This window comes from Carassius auratus, chromosome 7, assembly GCF_003368295.1.
Source record: "Carassius auratus strain Wakin chromosome 7, ASM336829v1, whole genome shotgun sequence".
Taxonomy (NCBI): domain Eukaryota; kingdom Metazoa; phylum Chordata; class Actinopteri; order Cypriniformes; family Cyprinidae; genus Carassius; species Carassius auratus.
The window spans coordinates 18,170,828-18,186,134 of record NC_039249.1 but is presented as its reverse complement, the minus strand read 5'-3'; the positions used below and the strand labels follow the sequence as shown (position 1 = coordinate 18,186,134).

General features: G+C 38.5%; 1 protein-coding gene across 3 annotated transcripts; it reads left to right on the top strand.

Annotated features, from left to right (window-relative positions):
• Positions 1-74: 74 nt before the first annotated feature.
• htr5ab (5-hydroxytryptamine (serotonin) receptor 5A, genome duplicate b) lies at positions 75-12,896 on the top strand. 3 transcript variants are annotated; one of them, XM_026267791.1, is made up of 4 exons: positions 2,553-3,333; positions 3,483-3,591; positions 4,299-5,389; positions 10,822-12,896. In XM_026267791.1, exons 3-4 carry the CDS (start codon positions 4,682-4,684, stop codon positions 11,152-11,154), a joined length of 1,041 nt encoding a protein of 346 aa, XP_026123576.1. In that variant the 5' UTR covers positions 2,553-3,333; positions 3,483-3,591; positions 4,299-4,681; the 3' UTR covers positions 11,155-12,896. The 3 variants fall into 3 exon arrangements, with proteins under 3 accessions (XP_026123577.1, XP_026123575.1, XP_026123576.1); XM_026267792.1 differs by lacking the exons at positions 2,553-3,333; positions 3,483-3,591; positions 10,822-12,896 and adding exons at positions 75-498; positions 6,700-7,677; XM_026267790.1 differs by lacking the exons at positions 2,553-3,333; positions 3,483-3,591 and adding an exon at positions 77-498.
• The last annotated feature ends 2,411 nt before the right edge of the window (positions 12,897-15,307 follow it).

Genomic DNA, 15,307 nt, shown 5'->3' with positions numbered 1-15,307 from the left:
CCCAAGCTAGACCGGGAGGGGGACAAAAGCAGCTGTAACTGAAATTGGCTTCAGAATGAACTAATTAAATATTAATATAGATCATTGTGTGGAGCAGAATGTTAACGTGATCTACGCTGACTCCATGTCACTAAAATACAACATCAATTTTAATAACTTTCGCTCAGGAGAGGCAAAAAGTTTAAGATTATCACCATGCTCTTGGTCCGTTATTAGTGTACAAATTACCGATGTTTGCAGCATTTCCATGAGTCCCTTATTGCCCCCAGCTTAACGTCCTGATGATGTGATAGTTGCAGCTAGAATCCTTCGGTATGCACGCAACACCCCTACGCCACACATTGGTTTAATCCACATGCGGTGTTGAAGCCTTGACTCAAGTATAGTGTGTTTTTGGATGAAGACGGTTTCAGGTGGGCAGAACAGTTGCTCTCGACAGCCAAAAGCGAAGCAATCCTGCACTTTTGCAGCATCTTCGTATTGATTTTGTAATTAAGGGTGAGTATTAAGAGCTTTAGTAGACATTTGCTGTGTGCAAAGTGTAAATAACGCTATGTTAAGTGTGCTGCATTGGCGACATTTCCTGAGATATATGCGGACAGTATGTTGCCCCTATGCATTTCAAAATAAGTGATTTGGGGCGGTCGTTGCAAAATGTTATTTACTATCGTCCTTTCTTATAGGATGTAAAGCTCTGGGAAAATATTTGGAAGTGTGGACACAACGTCTTTAATGCAACACCTTTAAAGCCTTTGGGATTTAAATGTCATAATTAAAAGGTATATATATAAAAAAAGGAAGGAGAGGGTTTCTGTCCCCAGTGGATGCAGGGGAACATTTGATTGCTCCCGTGTCACGAAGCCAGAAGTAAACACCCGTTATTTTTTACGTTCATGATCTCTCGCTTTAAGTTCTGAAATGTGTTAATTTGAAAAAGGCAAGTTTAAAGTAGGTTGTTGTTTAAATGAGATGTTTTCAGCACACTACTGAACTACAGCTTTCACGAGGTTGTTGCTGCTAGTTGTGCGCATTTTCTTAGATCTCAGCAAATGATGCTTCAGTACCGCGCGAGAACCACATTTGAGTGACAATTGCTTCAGTCAGGGAGTTTGCATTAATGCTGGGGCATTTATCTACATAAACCTCCGCTTCTTGGCACAAAAACATAAAATAGCAAGATGAGTAATCTCATGTCGTTTACAGTCGGTCCAACAAACAGAAAATATCACTAACTTAACGAAAAGGGAATATTGTGTCATGAAAGAGCGAGTGATTATATGTGATTTTTAATGTTATTGTGTGGCGCATTAGACGCATCTCTCGCTGAACTATTTTCGGCAGCTTTAGAGTAAATCCATTGAATGAATTTGTCCCTCTATCTCTCTAAGAAGTAGGTTTATTGACATGGTAAAACCGTTCTCTCTGTCTGTGTGCAGTAACCCCCTCTCATTAGAACAAGTATGATTAGAAATGTAATGTTATCACTGGTGTATTAATTGTGGACTCTTATTGCTGCTTACATTTTGACAAACAAAAGCACTATCCTAATACAGTTCTGTTCAATGGCTGTCATAATTGCCCTCATTAAGTACGTTTGGTTTATCTAGAGACCACAGACCAATCATGTGCATTTACATAATTTTATAACAATTAAAAAATCACTAGGTTTATTGTAAACTAGATTTGTATTGTCTTGTTTCTTTAACCTTGTATAAGTACAGCTCGCCATTACTAGATCTCTTCATCTGCTAAAACACAAAAGTCCTTGTCCTACTGGTTCTGCCTTTCTGTAGGCTGCTTTCTCAGTCAGACCAGCTTAGAAAAATTCCCAAGCTTAGAGGACCCACTAAAATCATCAAACCTTGTTTAAGCATGTTTAAGCTTGTGCACGATAATATCCACCGTATACATCCAAATGAGTCAAGGCACTGAAAAAATGTGGTACTTCATGTGGTAACACCTAAATTGACCCATTTTATTCAAGTCAGATATATTCAATTTTATTTATTCAAAATAGCTTGCACTACACTGATTGCAGCGACAGCCCCCTGCGGCAGCTTGTGGTTATGTGCTGTGCTCGAGAGCACCATATTGACAGCACAGAATTGTGATCTCTGTAACTATTCAGTTCCTGCATCACCTTAATTGGAAATTAACCTTGTGGAACCTTTACCATTTATCTCCAGCCACCCTGGGAACCAGCTCCTTGTCTTTCTAATCAGGTTGAAAAGTTAAATGTTGTTGTAAAAAAAGGTTCAAAGCATTTAAGAACATGCAGGTTAATTGCTTGAGTTTATCACCCCGAGGACATTGTTAAATATTGAGCCTAGAATAACAGAATTGAACAGTCCATTAAAGAGTTCCAAGAGCATGCCGTATGTGTAAAAGAGTATTTCAAAGTGTATTGGTACACATATATCCTTGTCTCTTTCTGTTAGGGAAAGTTCACTCCGATATGAATGACATGTCATCATCTATTGTGTTCTACAGAAGTCATACAGGTTCAAAACCAAATGATGGTGAGTAAATGATGACAGAATTTTCATTTTGGAGTGTACTATCCCTTAAATATCCTACTGTTTATTTCTCTGTCATGTGGCATGTTAAGTAAATAAGACCCAAAGACTCTAAAACACAACAGAATGCTTTTTGCCCTCTGAAGCTCGTAAAAAGCCAGAAATAAACCGTTGTTTCATCTCACTCTTGTGGGAATGGCTATAAATGACAGGTGTCTTTATCTCAGCGTGTGTGTCCAGTGCCCTGGTTGATTTGCTGAGGGGAAGCTGTCAGAGATGATTAGCTGAACACCACCAAAGACAACATGCTGAGGGCATTTCTTGCTACAGATCATGTGTTTAGGTGCATGTGTGTCCAATTTCATGGCTTTGGCCACAAGCTAATAAAGGAGATGGAGGCGAAAGAGAGCAGGGAAAGATTTAAAGATGACATGAAGAGATGCAGAAGAGAGAAGAAAGATGAAAGTGGGCGGAATTATAGGTAAAAAGGATGAATATCCTCAAAAATAAGGGTAGGCAATTTTAGTAAGGCACTATGACGGATGTTTTTGATGTATAACTTAGATCTTATCCATAAATGTCATTTTCTCCTTAGTGATTTCTCCTAGAGAGTCGTACCAACAGCGCAAACACAGCTCAGCAGCACTGAGAAAGAATGAGCGGGAATCTGTAATCAGTGTTCCTCTGCGCTTGTGTGTGGTAATGAGCCTGTCGAGTGTGGACATTGTGTGTTTCCTCTCTGTTCCTCCTGACAGGACAGACTCCAGACTCACTGATGAGCATGCTGGGTAATGATATGTACTTTTGGCAATCAGAGGTACGTTAATCAACACGAAATGTCTGTTGACACCTCAGTAGGACCCTTTTGCCAGCAATCCCATGTAGTTTCTATTTTTATGCTTTGTCTCTTTTCAGCCAAAAGAAAACAAGTATGATATCTGTGTTAGTTTAATTCTTTTCAAACAGAGGGCAAGCACATACAGCAATCAACAGGACAGAAAACTCAATCCTCTCATTGTTGTCATCACTGACACGACAGCTTGTGATATTCCCTTCGCTGTTGTGCTGCTGACAGGTATTTGATGTTTTGATGACTCTACCACTGAGCTCTCCTGACAAGCATGCTGGCCTTTGTACTCCTAATTGAGTTTTGAAGGCCAACAGAGGAGCGATTTTGACACTCATAAACCAGGAACTAATGAAAATCAAAGCCTTTTGGCTCTCTAATAATATCTGTCTCTTTGACAGTCTTTGGTACAGCTACTTTTAAATGTAGATGGCTGTGCTTTTGGGATAAAGATGCTTTTTCCTGTGGGATAGATCTTTACCAGCTGACATTATTGCAAGAAGGTCAATATGAAGACGCCTGTCAATTGAGGTCTCCAGTGTAACTTCAATTGCTACGAATAATTGAACCTAATCTGTTTCACAAGCACTTAGAACAAATTACATCTAACCCAAAGGAGGATATAAAACCTCAAGGACTCCATGGACTAAATTACAGACAAATAAATAATAAAAAAGCCAATTTATTATTAGCTGAGTCAAAATAATAAAGAATGAGCTTTAAATCATTTTCCCTGTCAGGTTTCTATTGTACAGATGACTTGAGTGGCTAAAATAAGAGCAAGTCATATCATAAAAAGTCAGGAAATCTGAGCACAAAGAAAGATGCCCATTCCATAGCCTTGAGCTGTTTTCTATTTCGGGTGGTTGCTAAATAAGAGGATTTTGTTGGATGAAATATGAAACTTATTTATGCCCTTTTTTCTTGTGTTATAGGATGGAGGATGGCTTCTCACTCCTTCAGATGTGTGTCCTGAGAACCTGAAACTGAAAATGATTATCAATGTGTGCATTATAATGTCATCCATAATCAGTATGGCAGCACTTTAAAACGCCTACCTTTTCAGTGACCAACATACAGAACTGTGAGCTAAAGGACAATAAGCTCACAAATTGTAGTGCCAAGAACACATGACGCCCACTCAAAAAATGAACTCTTGCAAATTTTTTCAAATGAATGAACTTGAAAACATCCAACAAGAAAACCATGCCTGACCTAAAGAACAGTACAAAATTCATCCAATCTGACATGGACATTTATTTTCACATTGTCCTCTAATGAGAGCCAGATATCTATTTGCATAGTGTCACATGCTGCCATGACTCAACCCAACGTTACAGATCTCTCGGCTAATACCTCCGGAGGATCCGAATCGGGTAATCTGTACCGTCCATTTTCTGTGTTCAGTGTTCTCACGCTCACTTTGCTGGCAATGCTAGTGGTGGCCACCTTTGTATGGAACCTTCTGGTTTTGGTGACCATCCTGAGGGTGCGTACCTTCCATCGTGTTCCCCACAACCTGGTTGCCTCCATGGCCATCTCAGATGTGATGGTTGCAGGACTGGTAATGCCGCTCAGTCTGGTTAGGGAGCTCTATGGCCGGCGTTGGATTCTGGGTCGGGCCTTGTGTCAGGTCTGGATCTCCTGCGATGTGCTCTGCTGCACAGCCAGTATCTGGAACGTGACGGCCATTGCCCTAGATCGCTACTGGTCCATCACACGCCACCTGGAATATACACTGAAGACACGTAAACGAATCTCCAATGTGATGATTGGCCTCACGTGGGTGCTCTCTTCAGTTATCTCGCTTTCGCCACTCTTCGGTTGGGGTGAGACATACTCGGAAGACAGCCTGACTTGTCAAGTAAGCCAGGAGCCCTCTTACACAGTCTTCTCCACATTTGGAGCCTTTTACCTGCCCCTCTGTGTGGTGCTCTTTGTCTACTGGAAGATTTACAAGGCTGCCAAGTTCCGCATTGGCTCTCGCAAGACCAACACCATCACACCCATGGCTGAGGTCATAGAGGTAAAAAAAAAATAATTAGGATTATATAAGAATATATTTACTGTGGCAAGAATAAGTTTGATAACCCTTTTGAAATTTCTGCATCTAGTGGACAATTTCTGCATCTACTGGACCATTCCTCCCCATAAATCGGTTTCAGTTTAGTATCCATGTTTCTGTGTTGTTTTGATAGCACAGCCCTCTTTAAGGCTATGCCACAGAATCGTAATCAGCTCAAGGTTAGGACCCAGGCATCTTCTTCTCAGCCATTCTTTAGTTAGTGCTAGTGATTTGTCATTGTCTTGTTGCATCACCCAGCCTGTTTGAAGATTGAAGTCATTAGCTGCTGTCCTGATATTCTCCTATAATGTCTTAATACACGTTATAATTCTTTGTTCTCTTAATGATTGCAAAGTGTCTACACCCTGAGGCAGCAAAGCAGCATTAAACCATGATGCTCTGTCCACCATGCTTTACAGTTGAGATCAGGTTTTGGAGCTGGTGTTTGCCCCAATTGTTCATAGAGAATTTGTAATGTTGTGGAACGAATGCAAAGTTCTGTCATGAAACTCTAGATGGTTCATGTTGATAACTTCTAATTCAATCTGACATAATCAGATCATTATTCACATGGCACAGCTGATCGGTTCTAGTTGCATCAGCAGTCAATGAGTTTGCTGCTCAACATTCAAATACTTGGCCAGTTCTTGTTGTTGCTGTTGCAGTTGCAGCGTGCTTCAGAAACCCTCCACCTTCCCCAACTCCACCTGTATAGATCTGCTACTGGGCAATTCATATATATATATATATATATATATATATATATATATATATATATATATATATATATATATATGTATATGTATATATGTATATATGTATGTATATATATATATATATATATATATATATATATATATATATATGGGGCTTGTTTAATATATGTTAGATGGGCAACAGCAGTATTTCACAGCAGCATGTATACTGTATTGGCAGTAGCAAGTCTCAATACTTGCTCTGTCGAATCAGAAGCATAGCAGATCTGTTCCGCCAAGACCAAACACATTAATATTGTCATGTACATTACCATGCTAAACTCTCAGAGAGTTGTCATGACAGAACTTAGTTGTCTTGGTTAAACATGAGACATACCTCATTTTTTATTGGCAGCAATGGCTTCCCTGTTGTTATCGTTTTAAGGAACACCATTTTGTTCAGGTATTTATTTATTTTTTTGTGATAGTGGACACTTGAGTAAAGACTTCTGCAGTTTGTAGAGTTTTCGAAGGGTCTTTGGTTTTTACCCTTGTTTTTTTTTTCTTTTTTCTTAGTCATCTGTGCAGGATGCCGGCTCCTAGGGAGGGTTTCAACGTCCAGACTTTTCTACATTTCTTCAGTCTCTTACTGTGGATTCATAAGCGATACTTTTGTATAGCTGATCCATCTTTTTGCATCTCTTAATGCTTTTTTAAGCTATTGGGATCAAGGCATGGTTTTCATGAACCAATCTGTTAGTATGAGAGCATATTTAAAAGTAATCAGGCTTTGAATGCTTTCATTTAAAGGCTAGGACACCTGTCTGACCCATAATTCCAACTGACTCCAATTAGCTTTTGGAGAAGTCATAACAGAGTTTCACTGACTTTTTACTGGCAGCCTGCACTGTCAATGACCACATAATGTCTTCAATAAAATGTAAAAGAGTACAACTGGTTGTATGTTAAAAGAGATTCTGTTAGCAATTAATAGAGAATTTCAGATTTTTTTCAAGGGTCTAATGTATTCTTGCCACTGTGTGTATGGATGGAAAGATAGATAGATAGATAGATAGATAGATCAAGAGGGCTAAAAAAACCCCCAGAAAGAATAGAAATGTTTGGATAACAGTGAAGACCGCAGAGCTATTTCCTCAGAAGGTAGGCTCAACCCGCAGGAGCTGACACCTGCCCCACATTGACACAGTTCCCGCTCAACAAACACATGCCCAGAGTGAGAGAAAAGGGTATAATTAGAAGCAGCTTCCTCACACCGAACAATCATTTGTAAATATAAAATTCAGTATTTGCTTTTTAGATTCCCAGATAATGTTAATGTTCTAATGTTTTCAACATAATATTTTAGTGATTCATTTCACATTAAATAACACCACATGACTATAACGTTTAAACAACAATCCTATAATTAGTTTGTCACTCTCCAATTTAAATTCTCCATATATAAAGTTTGGATTAATCGCATAAAAAATCTAGACTGGGTGGATGCTCTATCTCCACCCTCTTTCCTCAAGGGGAAAATCTTAAACTGCAGTTAATGCAGACACTCAAATAAAGCTTAATTCAATTTTTTTTGTCTTTCATTTAATTCTGTTTTCTTCCTTTCTTCTCTGTATGGCTCACCTTTTTGTCTGTTCTTTTAGTTTTTTTTTTTCATTACTAAATTTATCCACTGTGTCAGTGTAATGATGAATAAGAAATGACATTTGATAGTAAGAAAGGCAAACTTCATAACAATCCAACCTATATACTATTTTAAAACATGCTTATAGACAAAATGTGTATATATTGTAAAATGTGTTTTTAATTATTTGATAATTTGAAATAGAAAAAGTATTAATTTCTAATATTAAAGAAAATGTACAAAATAACATCTACAAAAGCAACCAATACAACCAGCATCCTATACATACATTCAATGCAGCGAATTTAATGAGAGAATGTGGCATCTTTGGGGTGTGTCAGATACCAGCTGCCACTCCTTTTTCATACAATTTGCACACACACATCTTCTCACTAACATAAACTGATCCAAAAAATCAATTTATTGCTTCGTTGCCTCTTTTATCTGTCAAAATGCACAAACGAACACAACATATACGCAGTAATTGTGCTTTGTTCTGCCACAGTACTCCGTGCACTCAACTACAGCCTTTCAAACAAAAAGCTTAAAGCAAATTCAAATACTTTTTTAAAAACACAAGAGGAAATACAAAGAAAGCAGTGTTCATATTAAAGTTAGAGATTAAACATTGGTTCTGGTCTTCTAATTTGATTGGATAAGCTGCACTTTAGTTAATAATGTTAATAAATTAAATAAAGTTAACTATTAAAGTTAATAGTTCATATAAAAGCACTGTGATGTTTCACTGTTTATCACTCTACTTGTCTGTTTATCCTGTTCTAGATTAGAGTTTGTGAATGTTATGGAAGTGGAGTAGAGTTTAACACACTGTTATTCTGTGCGTTGCTTGGCAACACATAAACCTTGATGATACTTTTGAAACTTTTTTTCTGTGATAATCTGTGATATTGCTTAATTATACATGTTGGTGATTTGCTCACATAGAGAATCATCTAGAATATTACTAAAGACAATTTTCCAAAAGGGTGACTGTGGGCCAATTGACCCAAATGCTTTGGTGAACTTGGTGCATTTGGCGGCTCGTGGGTCTTAAAATAGAGGAGGCACACTAATTGTATTGGTCCGGGGATTTTTGATGATTATTATTATTGTTGTTATTTGCTTAACTGCTTTGAAATGACTTTTTGGCTGCTTTTAGTCAGAAAACGTAAAGAAAACGACACACATACACAAGATAATATAATTTCACTTACCTGTCCTACCATTTGAAGCAAACAACCATCCATGTGTTAAAAGAGAGCTGCCTGCTATTTAATTAAGCCGACTGCTATATTAGCCTATATCCAGCTTAGGTATGTACTCTCTTTATTTTTAATTTGTATTTATACTGTTTGAATGACAGCTTGGTAAATCTGTCAGCGATCAAATATTCAATATCACTACTCATCAAATACTTATATTATCAGCACAGTGGGAGATGTTTAAACTAATATCATGTAATGTCCGTCTCTATGATGATTGGTTGATATACCAGTTAGCCTCCCCTGAGAGTTTTCTTTTCTCAACACTCCTCAGCGCTGAAAGTGAACACTCGATTGTGATTTGGCTAATTTGTAGAGCTCCGCTCTCCCCCGGCCTCCCCCTCCCCCTCTCTATCACCTAGCGGTTGTAATTATATCAGCAGATTCAGCACATTTGCGATAGAAAAGCTGCACCTTTCAACTTCAGTAACATGTAATGTTATTGTAGTTGTGAAATTACAAACAAAAAATACACTTTCTGAGACATGAAGTGAAATTAATTGTGAATTTTATTAACATTAAATTGTCCTCCTCCCATTTTCACCTAAACATTTTGGGAAGCTGTGCCTTCCCTGCTTCCCCCATACAAGCCGCCACTGACCTTGGGAGCAAATACAGTAAATCTAAGTCTGAAACTTCACACCTCTGCTTTCAAGGGAAACAATGTGAGATTTTTCACATAACAACATGTAGCAGAAGCTACGTTAGTTTTACAAAGCTGTGGAAAACTGCTTCGTATTTTACAGCATTAATGCATGTATGTGGAATAGACTCAGCTACAGGGGTTTCAGCATTAGATCTATGGTAACTGTGGCATTGCAACAACAAAAAAAAATTGTCTTCTCGATATAGCGAATTCAAATAAACAATGTTTTTTGAGAGCAGGCCAGAGCAACTAGTAGGTGGGCATTATGCAAATGTGTATGATGTGATGCGTTCACGGCATGTAATAATTACCGTAGTTTCTAGATGACAACACATGACTTTCTACTCTGAACGGTAACATCCTCGGATTCAGAATTATGTTTCTATGGCAACACTATCAATGCCTAATTTGATCTGCAGTGGTCACATGATCGGAGCTCTAGGAAAATTTCCAGTTTACTCTCTTACATTTTAATTAAGTTGTAATTACACATTCTACAAGGAGGTGAATGCTTTTTACAAGTTAGAATCTTGTAAATATGTTAATTACGACATGGCATTAATGCACCTATAGTGACGTAGCAAATTCATGGAAATAATGGCAGGACTACAAACAAGGTATTTCATGCAAGTGTTTTCTGTTGGAAAGATTTACTCTATTTGACATGGACTTTGTGCAGATCGTTTGAATGCAAACTGTTACATTACACGCTAAAGGAAAGGTAAATTCAAGAAAAGCATAGCGGGTGTCCTTTAAAGATCAGTGTAGTAAAAATGTGATGTCTAGACAGATATGTACAAAATGATTTTTTTTTACTGCCTCACAAAGTTATACGGCTTCAAAGTGTTTTTGATTACATTTTGAATTATGAGATATTAATTTAACACTTTGTTTTCTATTAATCTGTGAATAGTTGATCCAAACCCGTCTGACACACAACTGATCACAGAGACTCCATTTTGACAAAAAGTGGATGAGGTTGATATAGATTGTAGGAAAGCCAAAAAAGTTGCCTGCTATCAGGCAATGGTGAACCATTTAAGCTTTAATTTAAAAAAAAGGAAATACTTTAATTTACTTTCAGATAGTTGTGGGCTTCATTAACACTGCCAATAACTTTCTTCATCATCCTGTTTGTTTACTGCCAGGTTAAGGAGGCTGAACGACAGCCACAGATGGCCTTCACAGTTCGTCACGCGACTGTATCGTTCCAGACGGATGGCGAGACGTGGCGAGAACAGAAAGAGAGGAGAGCGGCTTTGATGGTGGGCATCCTGATTGGTGTGTTTGTTCTCTGTTGGATTCCCTTTTTCCTTGCTGAGCTCATCATTCCACTCTGTTCATGCGACATACCTCCTGTCTGGAAAAGTGTCTTCCTTTGGCTGGGTTACTCAAACTCCTTCTTTAACCCACTCATCTACACAGCCTTTAACAAGAACTACAACAACGCATTTAGAAACCTCTTTTCCAGACAGCGATGAGGAACAGAAAAACCAAAATGAAAACCTTTAGGTTTTATGAGTAGACGGTGAGAAGAACATCAAAAGAATCCTCCTTCTCAGTTCAGACACAGAAGATACAAAAGCAATGCACTCGCTCTAACTGTTGTTTCAGGAGAAAAGGGGATATCCAGTACACATCAAAAAACCTGCAGGCCTGGTGTTCAGATTTTCACCTGCTGGTGATAACATCTGTCTGTGAATGGCTGCTGGTGCTGATGTCTTCATGGCTAGATAAGTTTGGCACTATCTGTTAATTCATCAGTGCTCGGATAATGTCTGCCGAACCAGTGTCCTCTTGCAAAACTAAAACACTCATTCAGACACCAAGCAAACCGTCTGTAGTCCTCACCATTTCTGTGAACTCTTGAGAGAAAAAACCATGGTTGTTTTCCATTGTTCTTGAAGGATATCAAAGCCATTTTTCTTCTGTCAATGGAGACACAAAGTAGGCATATGTACACGTTATAAAAATCTGGCCTGATTCATATCCTTTCACTCCCCTAAATAATGACCTGGCTAAGAAGCAATTTGTATTTCCATCACATTTCCTTTCATAGAACTAATTTTTCCTTAAGAAGAAAGTCGATTTGTAAAAGATGTACAAAGACGAGACATGATTTCAGGTGGTACATGGTGTAATAAAGTGAAATGGAAATTTTGACAAAAATGGTTGTTATAAATGGCCTCATAAATGCCTTTGTTTTCAGGCAGCACATCTCAGCATTCATGTGCATGACCATGAAAGGATGCAGCTTTCGTCTTTGTAAGCTACCATTGTAGCAGAGTAAACTGGAATATGGACATTACGTGAAATTAAATGTAAACAAGTCTGCAATTCTTTTGTGATGGGAGCCGTGCTGCAAGTGTTAAATAAAAGATATGAATTGATCCTGCATTCCAGGTTATTGAAGAAAACAGAACAATTACTCTTTTCATTGGTTATCAATAATCAGAGGTTCAGTAAATAAGACAATGCACAAAGCTCAATGTCTCTCAACCTGTCTTTGTCTTAAGTGATGGTGAAGTCCTTCCGATTTTGTATTGCCATATAGAGGCTTGTCCACACATGTCCCGAGCCAAATTTCTTGGTCACTGTCCTAACTGAAATAGATTCTCCTATTAGAAAAAAAACATGCTAATACTAAAATGAATGAGAAGGTCAGTGACAGCTGTGTTATGCCCCTAGCAGTTATCAAATGCTTCAAGCATGTGCAGAGAATCACAATAAGTATGAGAGCACTGATCTCACCCCATCTCTTTGAAATACTATCCATGTTTCAAGACTGTCCATCAGTTTGTCATTTCATCCATTATCCATACACTCAGCTTTAGGGCATCACAAAATTTTACATTGCATGTGTGTCTGTAAGAATCAAATAATGTCTATGGTGAGGTTGAATATGGAGAGCCAGATACTGAGAGATGGAAAAGCCAAGAGCAAATGAACATAAATATGTTCTCTCCTGATGTGCTTCCTTTGAACATGATAGGGCATTACACAAATACTCAATCTTACTTTATTGTTTTCCATGTTTCCCACTTATAAAGGAATCGTTTCACATGGTACGTTCATGAATTTTACGTTGTCAATATTATTGATTGGACAAACACAGCATGCAACCTGTGTTGTAATGGCTTGTCTTGCTCTTCTTCAGTTTATATATTTGTGACTGTACCATCCAGGCGACTATAACTGTAAGAATAAAACAATCTATTCTTCAATTCAATTAACTCATTTTGTGTCAATTTCAGATTTTGATACAATCTGTGGATAGGATTGTCCAATACATAGGAATGTAAGAGGATTCACAGTGAATCTACTTTGTACACCCCCCTGACGTCCCGGTCTGTTGGACCACAGATTCTCCTCCACATCTAAAGGGATTTCTTGTCACGGTTTGGCAAGGGAGGACTCAGATTCAGAATAAACGAGGGGAAACCAAGTTTATATAAAAAAATGGGAACACAAAAGGCAGGAAGACAGTCCACACAATAGGGCAGGTACATGACAGGAGAACAGGTGGATTAGGGATGGGGGTAGTTCCAGACTCTGTGGCAAAGGGGACTAGATAAAGTAGAAGCTCAAGGAAGCACAGGCTTGGCCCTGGGGGTGGTAACCCTTGGCTTGAAGCATCAAAATGTCTGTCAGGTCTGAAGAATCAGCGACCAGGGAGGACTCAGGAAACAGGACAGGAACAAACATGACAGACACGCACAAAGACAGGACAACAGGAGAGACAAGAGATAGGCACAGATCAAAAATAAAGACTAGCAAAAGACTAGGGAGATAAAACATACAACTGAAAAGGAAAGACAAAAGTAATAAAACAAATACTAAAAATAGTAGACTGGAACTTTTATTAGGATAAAGCTATGAATAACTGACTAGAAATATAAACAAAGTTAAGACAAGACAGCAACCTTGCTGAAAACCAGAAAGAAAATAAAAGGAAAAAATCAAAAGGTTCAAGAACTAAACCACAAAGACTGGAACTAGACTATAGACTAGCCTTAGGAACAAATAAAAACCATTAACAAGAGGTAAACTAGACTGGATGCAATATACTGAACAGCAAGCTCTAACAAGACTGAGGCTCTGTCCACACCAACGTGGTTATTTCCAAAACCGCAGCTTTTTCTTGGTTTGGCCATTCACCCACATGCAAATGCAGCACCAGGTCAATGAAACCCAACATCTTTGAAAACTCCTGCCAAGGTGAAGATTTTCAAAACTCCGGTTACAGTGCTGTCATGTAGACAACGAAACCAAAGATTTTGGCTTGTGCATCGTAGTATGTGTCTTATCTCCACCTACTGGAAACTTTTTCAGGCTTCTGATTGGCTTTACAGTTGAGATTATATCACCACTTGTTGGCTTGGCATGCGCTTGACAGTGCTTCATAGCATGCTTTCACGTTTTCATGTGGATGGAGTTTATTTAAAAAAGGGAAAACTCTTTTTATAAAAATACCCATGTACGTGTGGACATGACCTAAACACACACACAGACTAAACAAAGGCAGGACAGACAAGGCTGTCAGGGCAGGATTCTGACATTTCTTCCCTTGCAATGCAGCATAAAAATAATCCTTTGGAATGTCCTATCAGTCGGATTCCACCTTCATAGATTCACCTGCAGAGCAGTTCATTAATTCAGGACACAAAATATGCTTGACTGCTTATGACAGCTGGTTCAAACTATTTAAATTTATGACTTCGTGAACTAATGTCTAGACTTTTTGGGGTGGTTGCTATTTGACAGACAACCAGCATAATATATTTTGACCACCACATATACAAATGATTATGTAGGAAACAGGAGATATTTGTATAAACATGTATCAATTGCAAGAATGTACCAAAGCGATGGCAATTTGTTCAATTCAATGGTATGGTTCTTTTCTGGGCAAGAACTCTCTGTGTATCCATGCAGCCTAGCATGGATAAGAGCAGTGATAAGGGTAAACAGAACCAACAAAAAGATCAATAATTTTATGTACACATTTTAGTAGTGGATGGGGATGGAGGAGGGTAATTAGCTATTGAGCAATGTGAAAACTGCTGATAATTCTGAGGGACCTTATATATGAATGCTTAGATAGGTGCCATATTTCCATAGGTAGATGGGGATCATCTGAGAGTCATCTGATGAGAGCTTGATTAACAAGACCTGCTACTCTCTCCAGCTGGAGGTATGTTAGTGTTCCTCTCGAACAGCTAGACTTCTCAGGCAAGCACCTAAGACTTCTGTAAACATGAAAGAAATGCATTAAATGGCATGCTCTTGCTCTCGCTTGGGTCGCTGAGTGCGCACATGTGCACAAGAATCCAACTCTAATAGTGTAAATAACTCAGAATGCACGAAATGACATTAGACCCCCTGTTAAGCGCATCATATAGCAGCAACAAGCGTGTTGCCAGTGAAAACAGATACGTACCACACATTCGCATGAACTAGCACAAGCATTTATCTGAAAACAGTTAATGAGCCCAAGCATCACCCATGTTGCAGATAATCTGAGAGCATTAAATGGAACTTAGCCTTTGAAAAGATTCAAGAGTGAAGCATAGCAGCTGTGAAGTGGATGCTTGATCTCTTGATATCCTTTTTGGGGATGAAGTTCCCATCTGA

What these genes read in the sequence shown, in the direction of transcription:
- htr5ab (XM_026267790.1), top strand. Translation starts at nt 4,682, where the DNA reads ATGACTCAACCCAACGTTACAGATCTCTCGGCTAATACCTCCGGAGGA. An exon ending in CCATGGCTGAGGTCATAGAG is followed by an intron (nt 5,390 to 10,821) that starts GTAAAAAAAAAA and finishes GTTTACTGCCAG; the next exon opens with GTTAAGGAGGCTGAACGACA.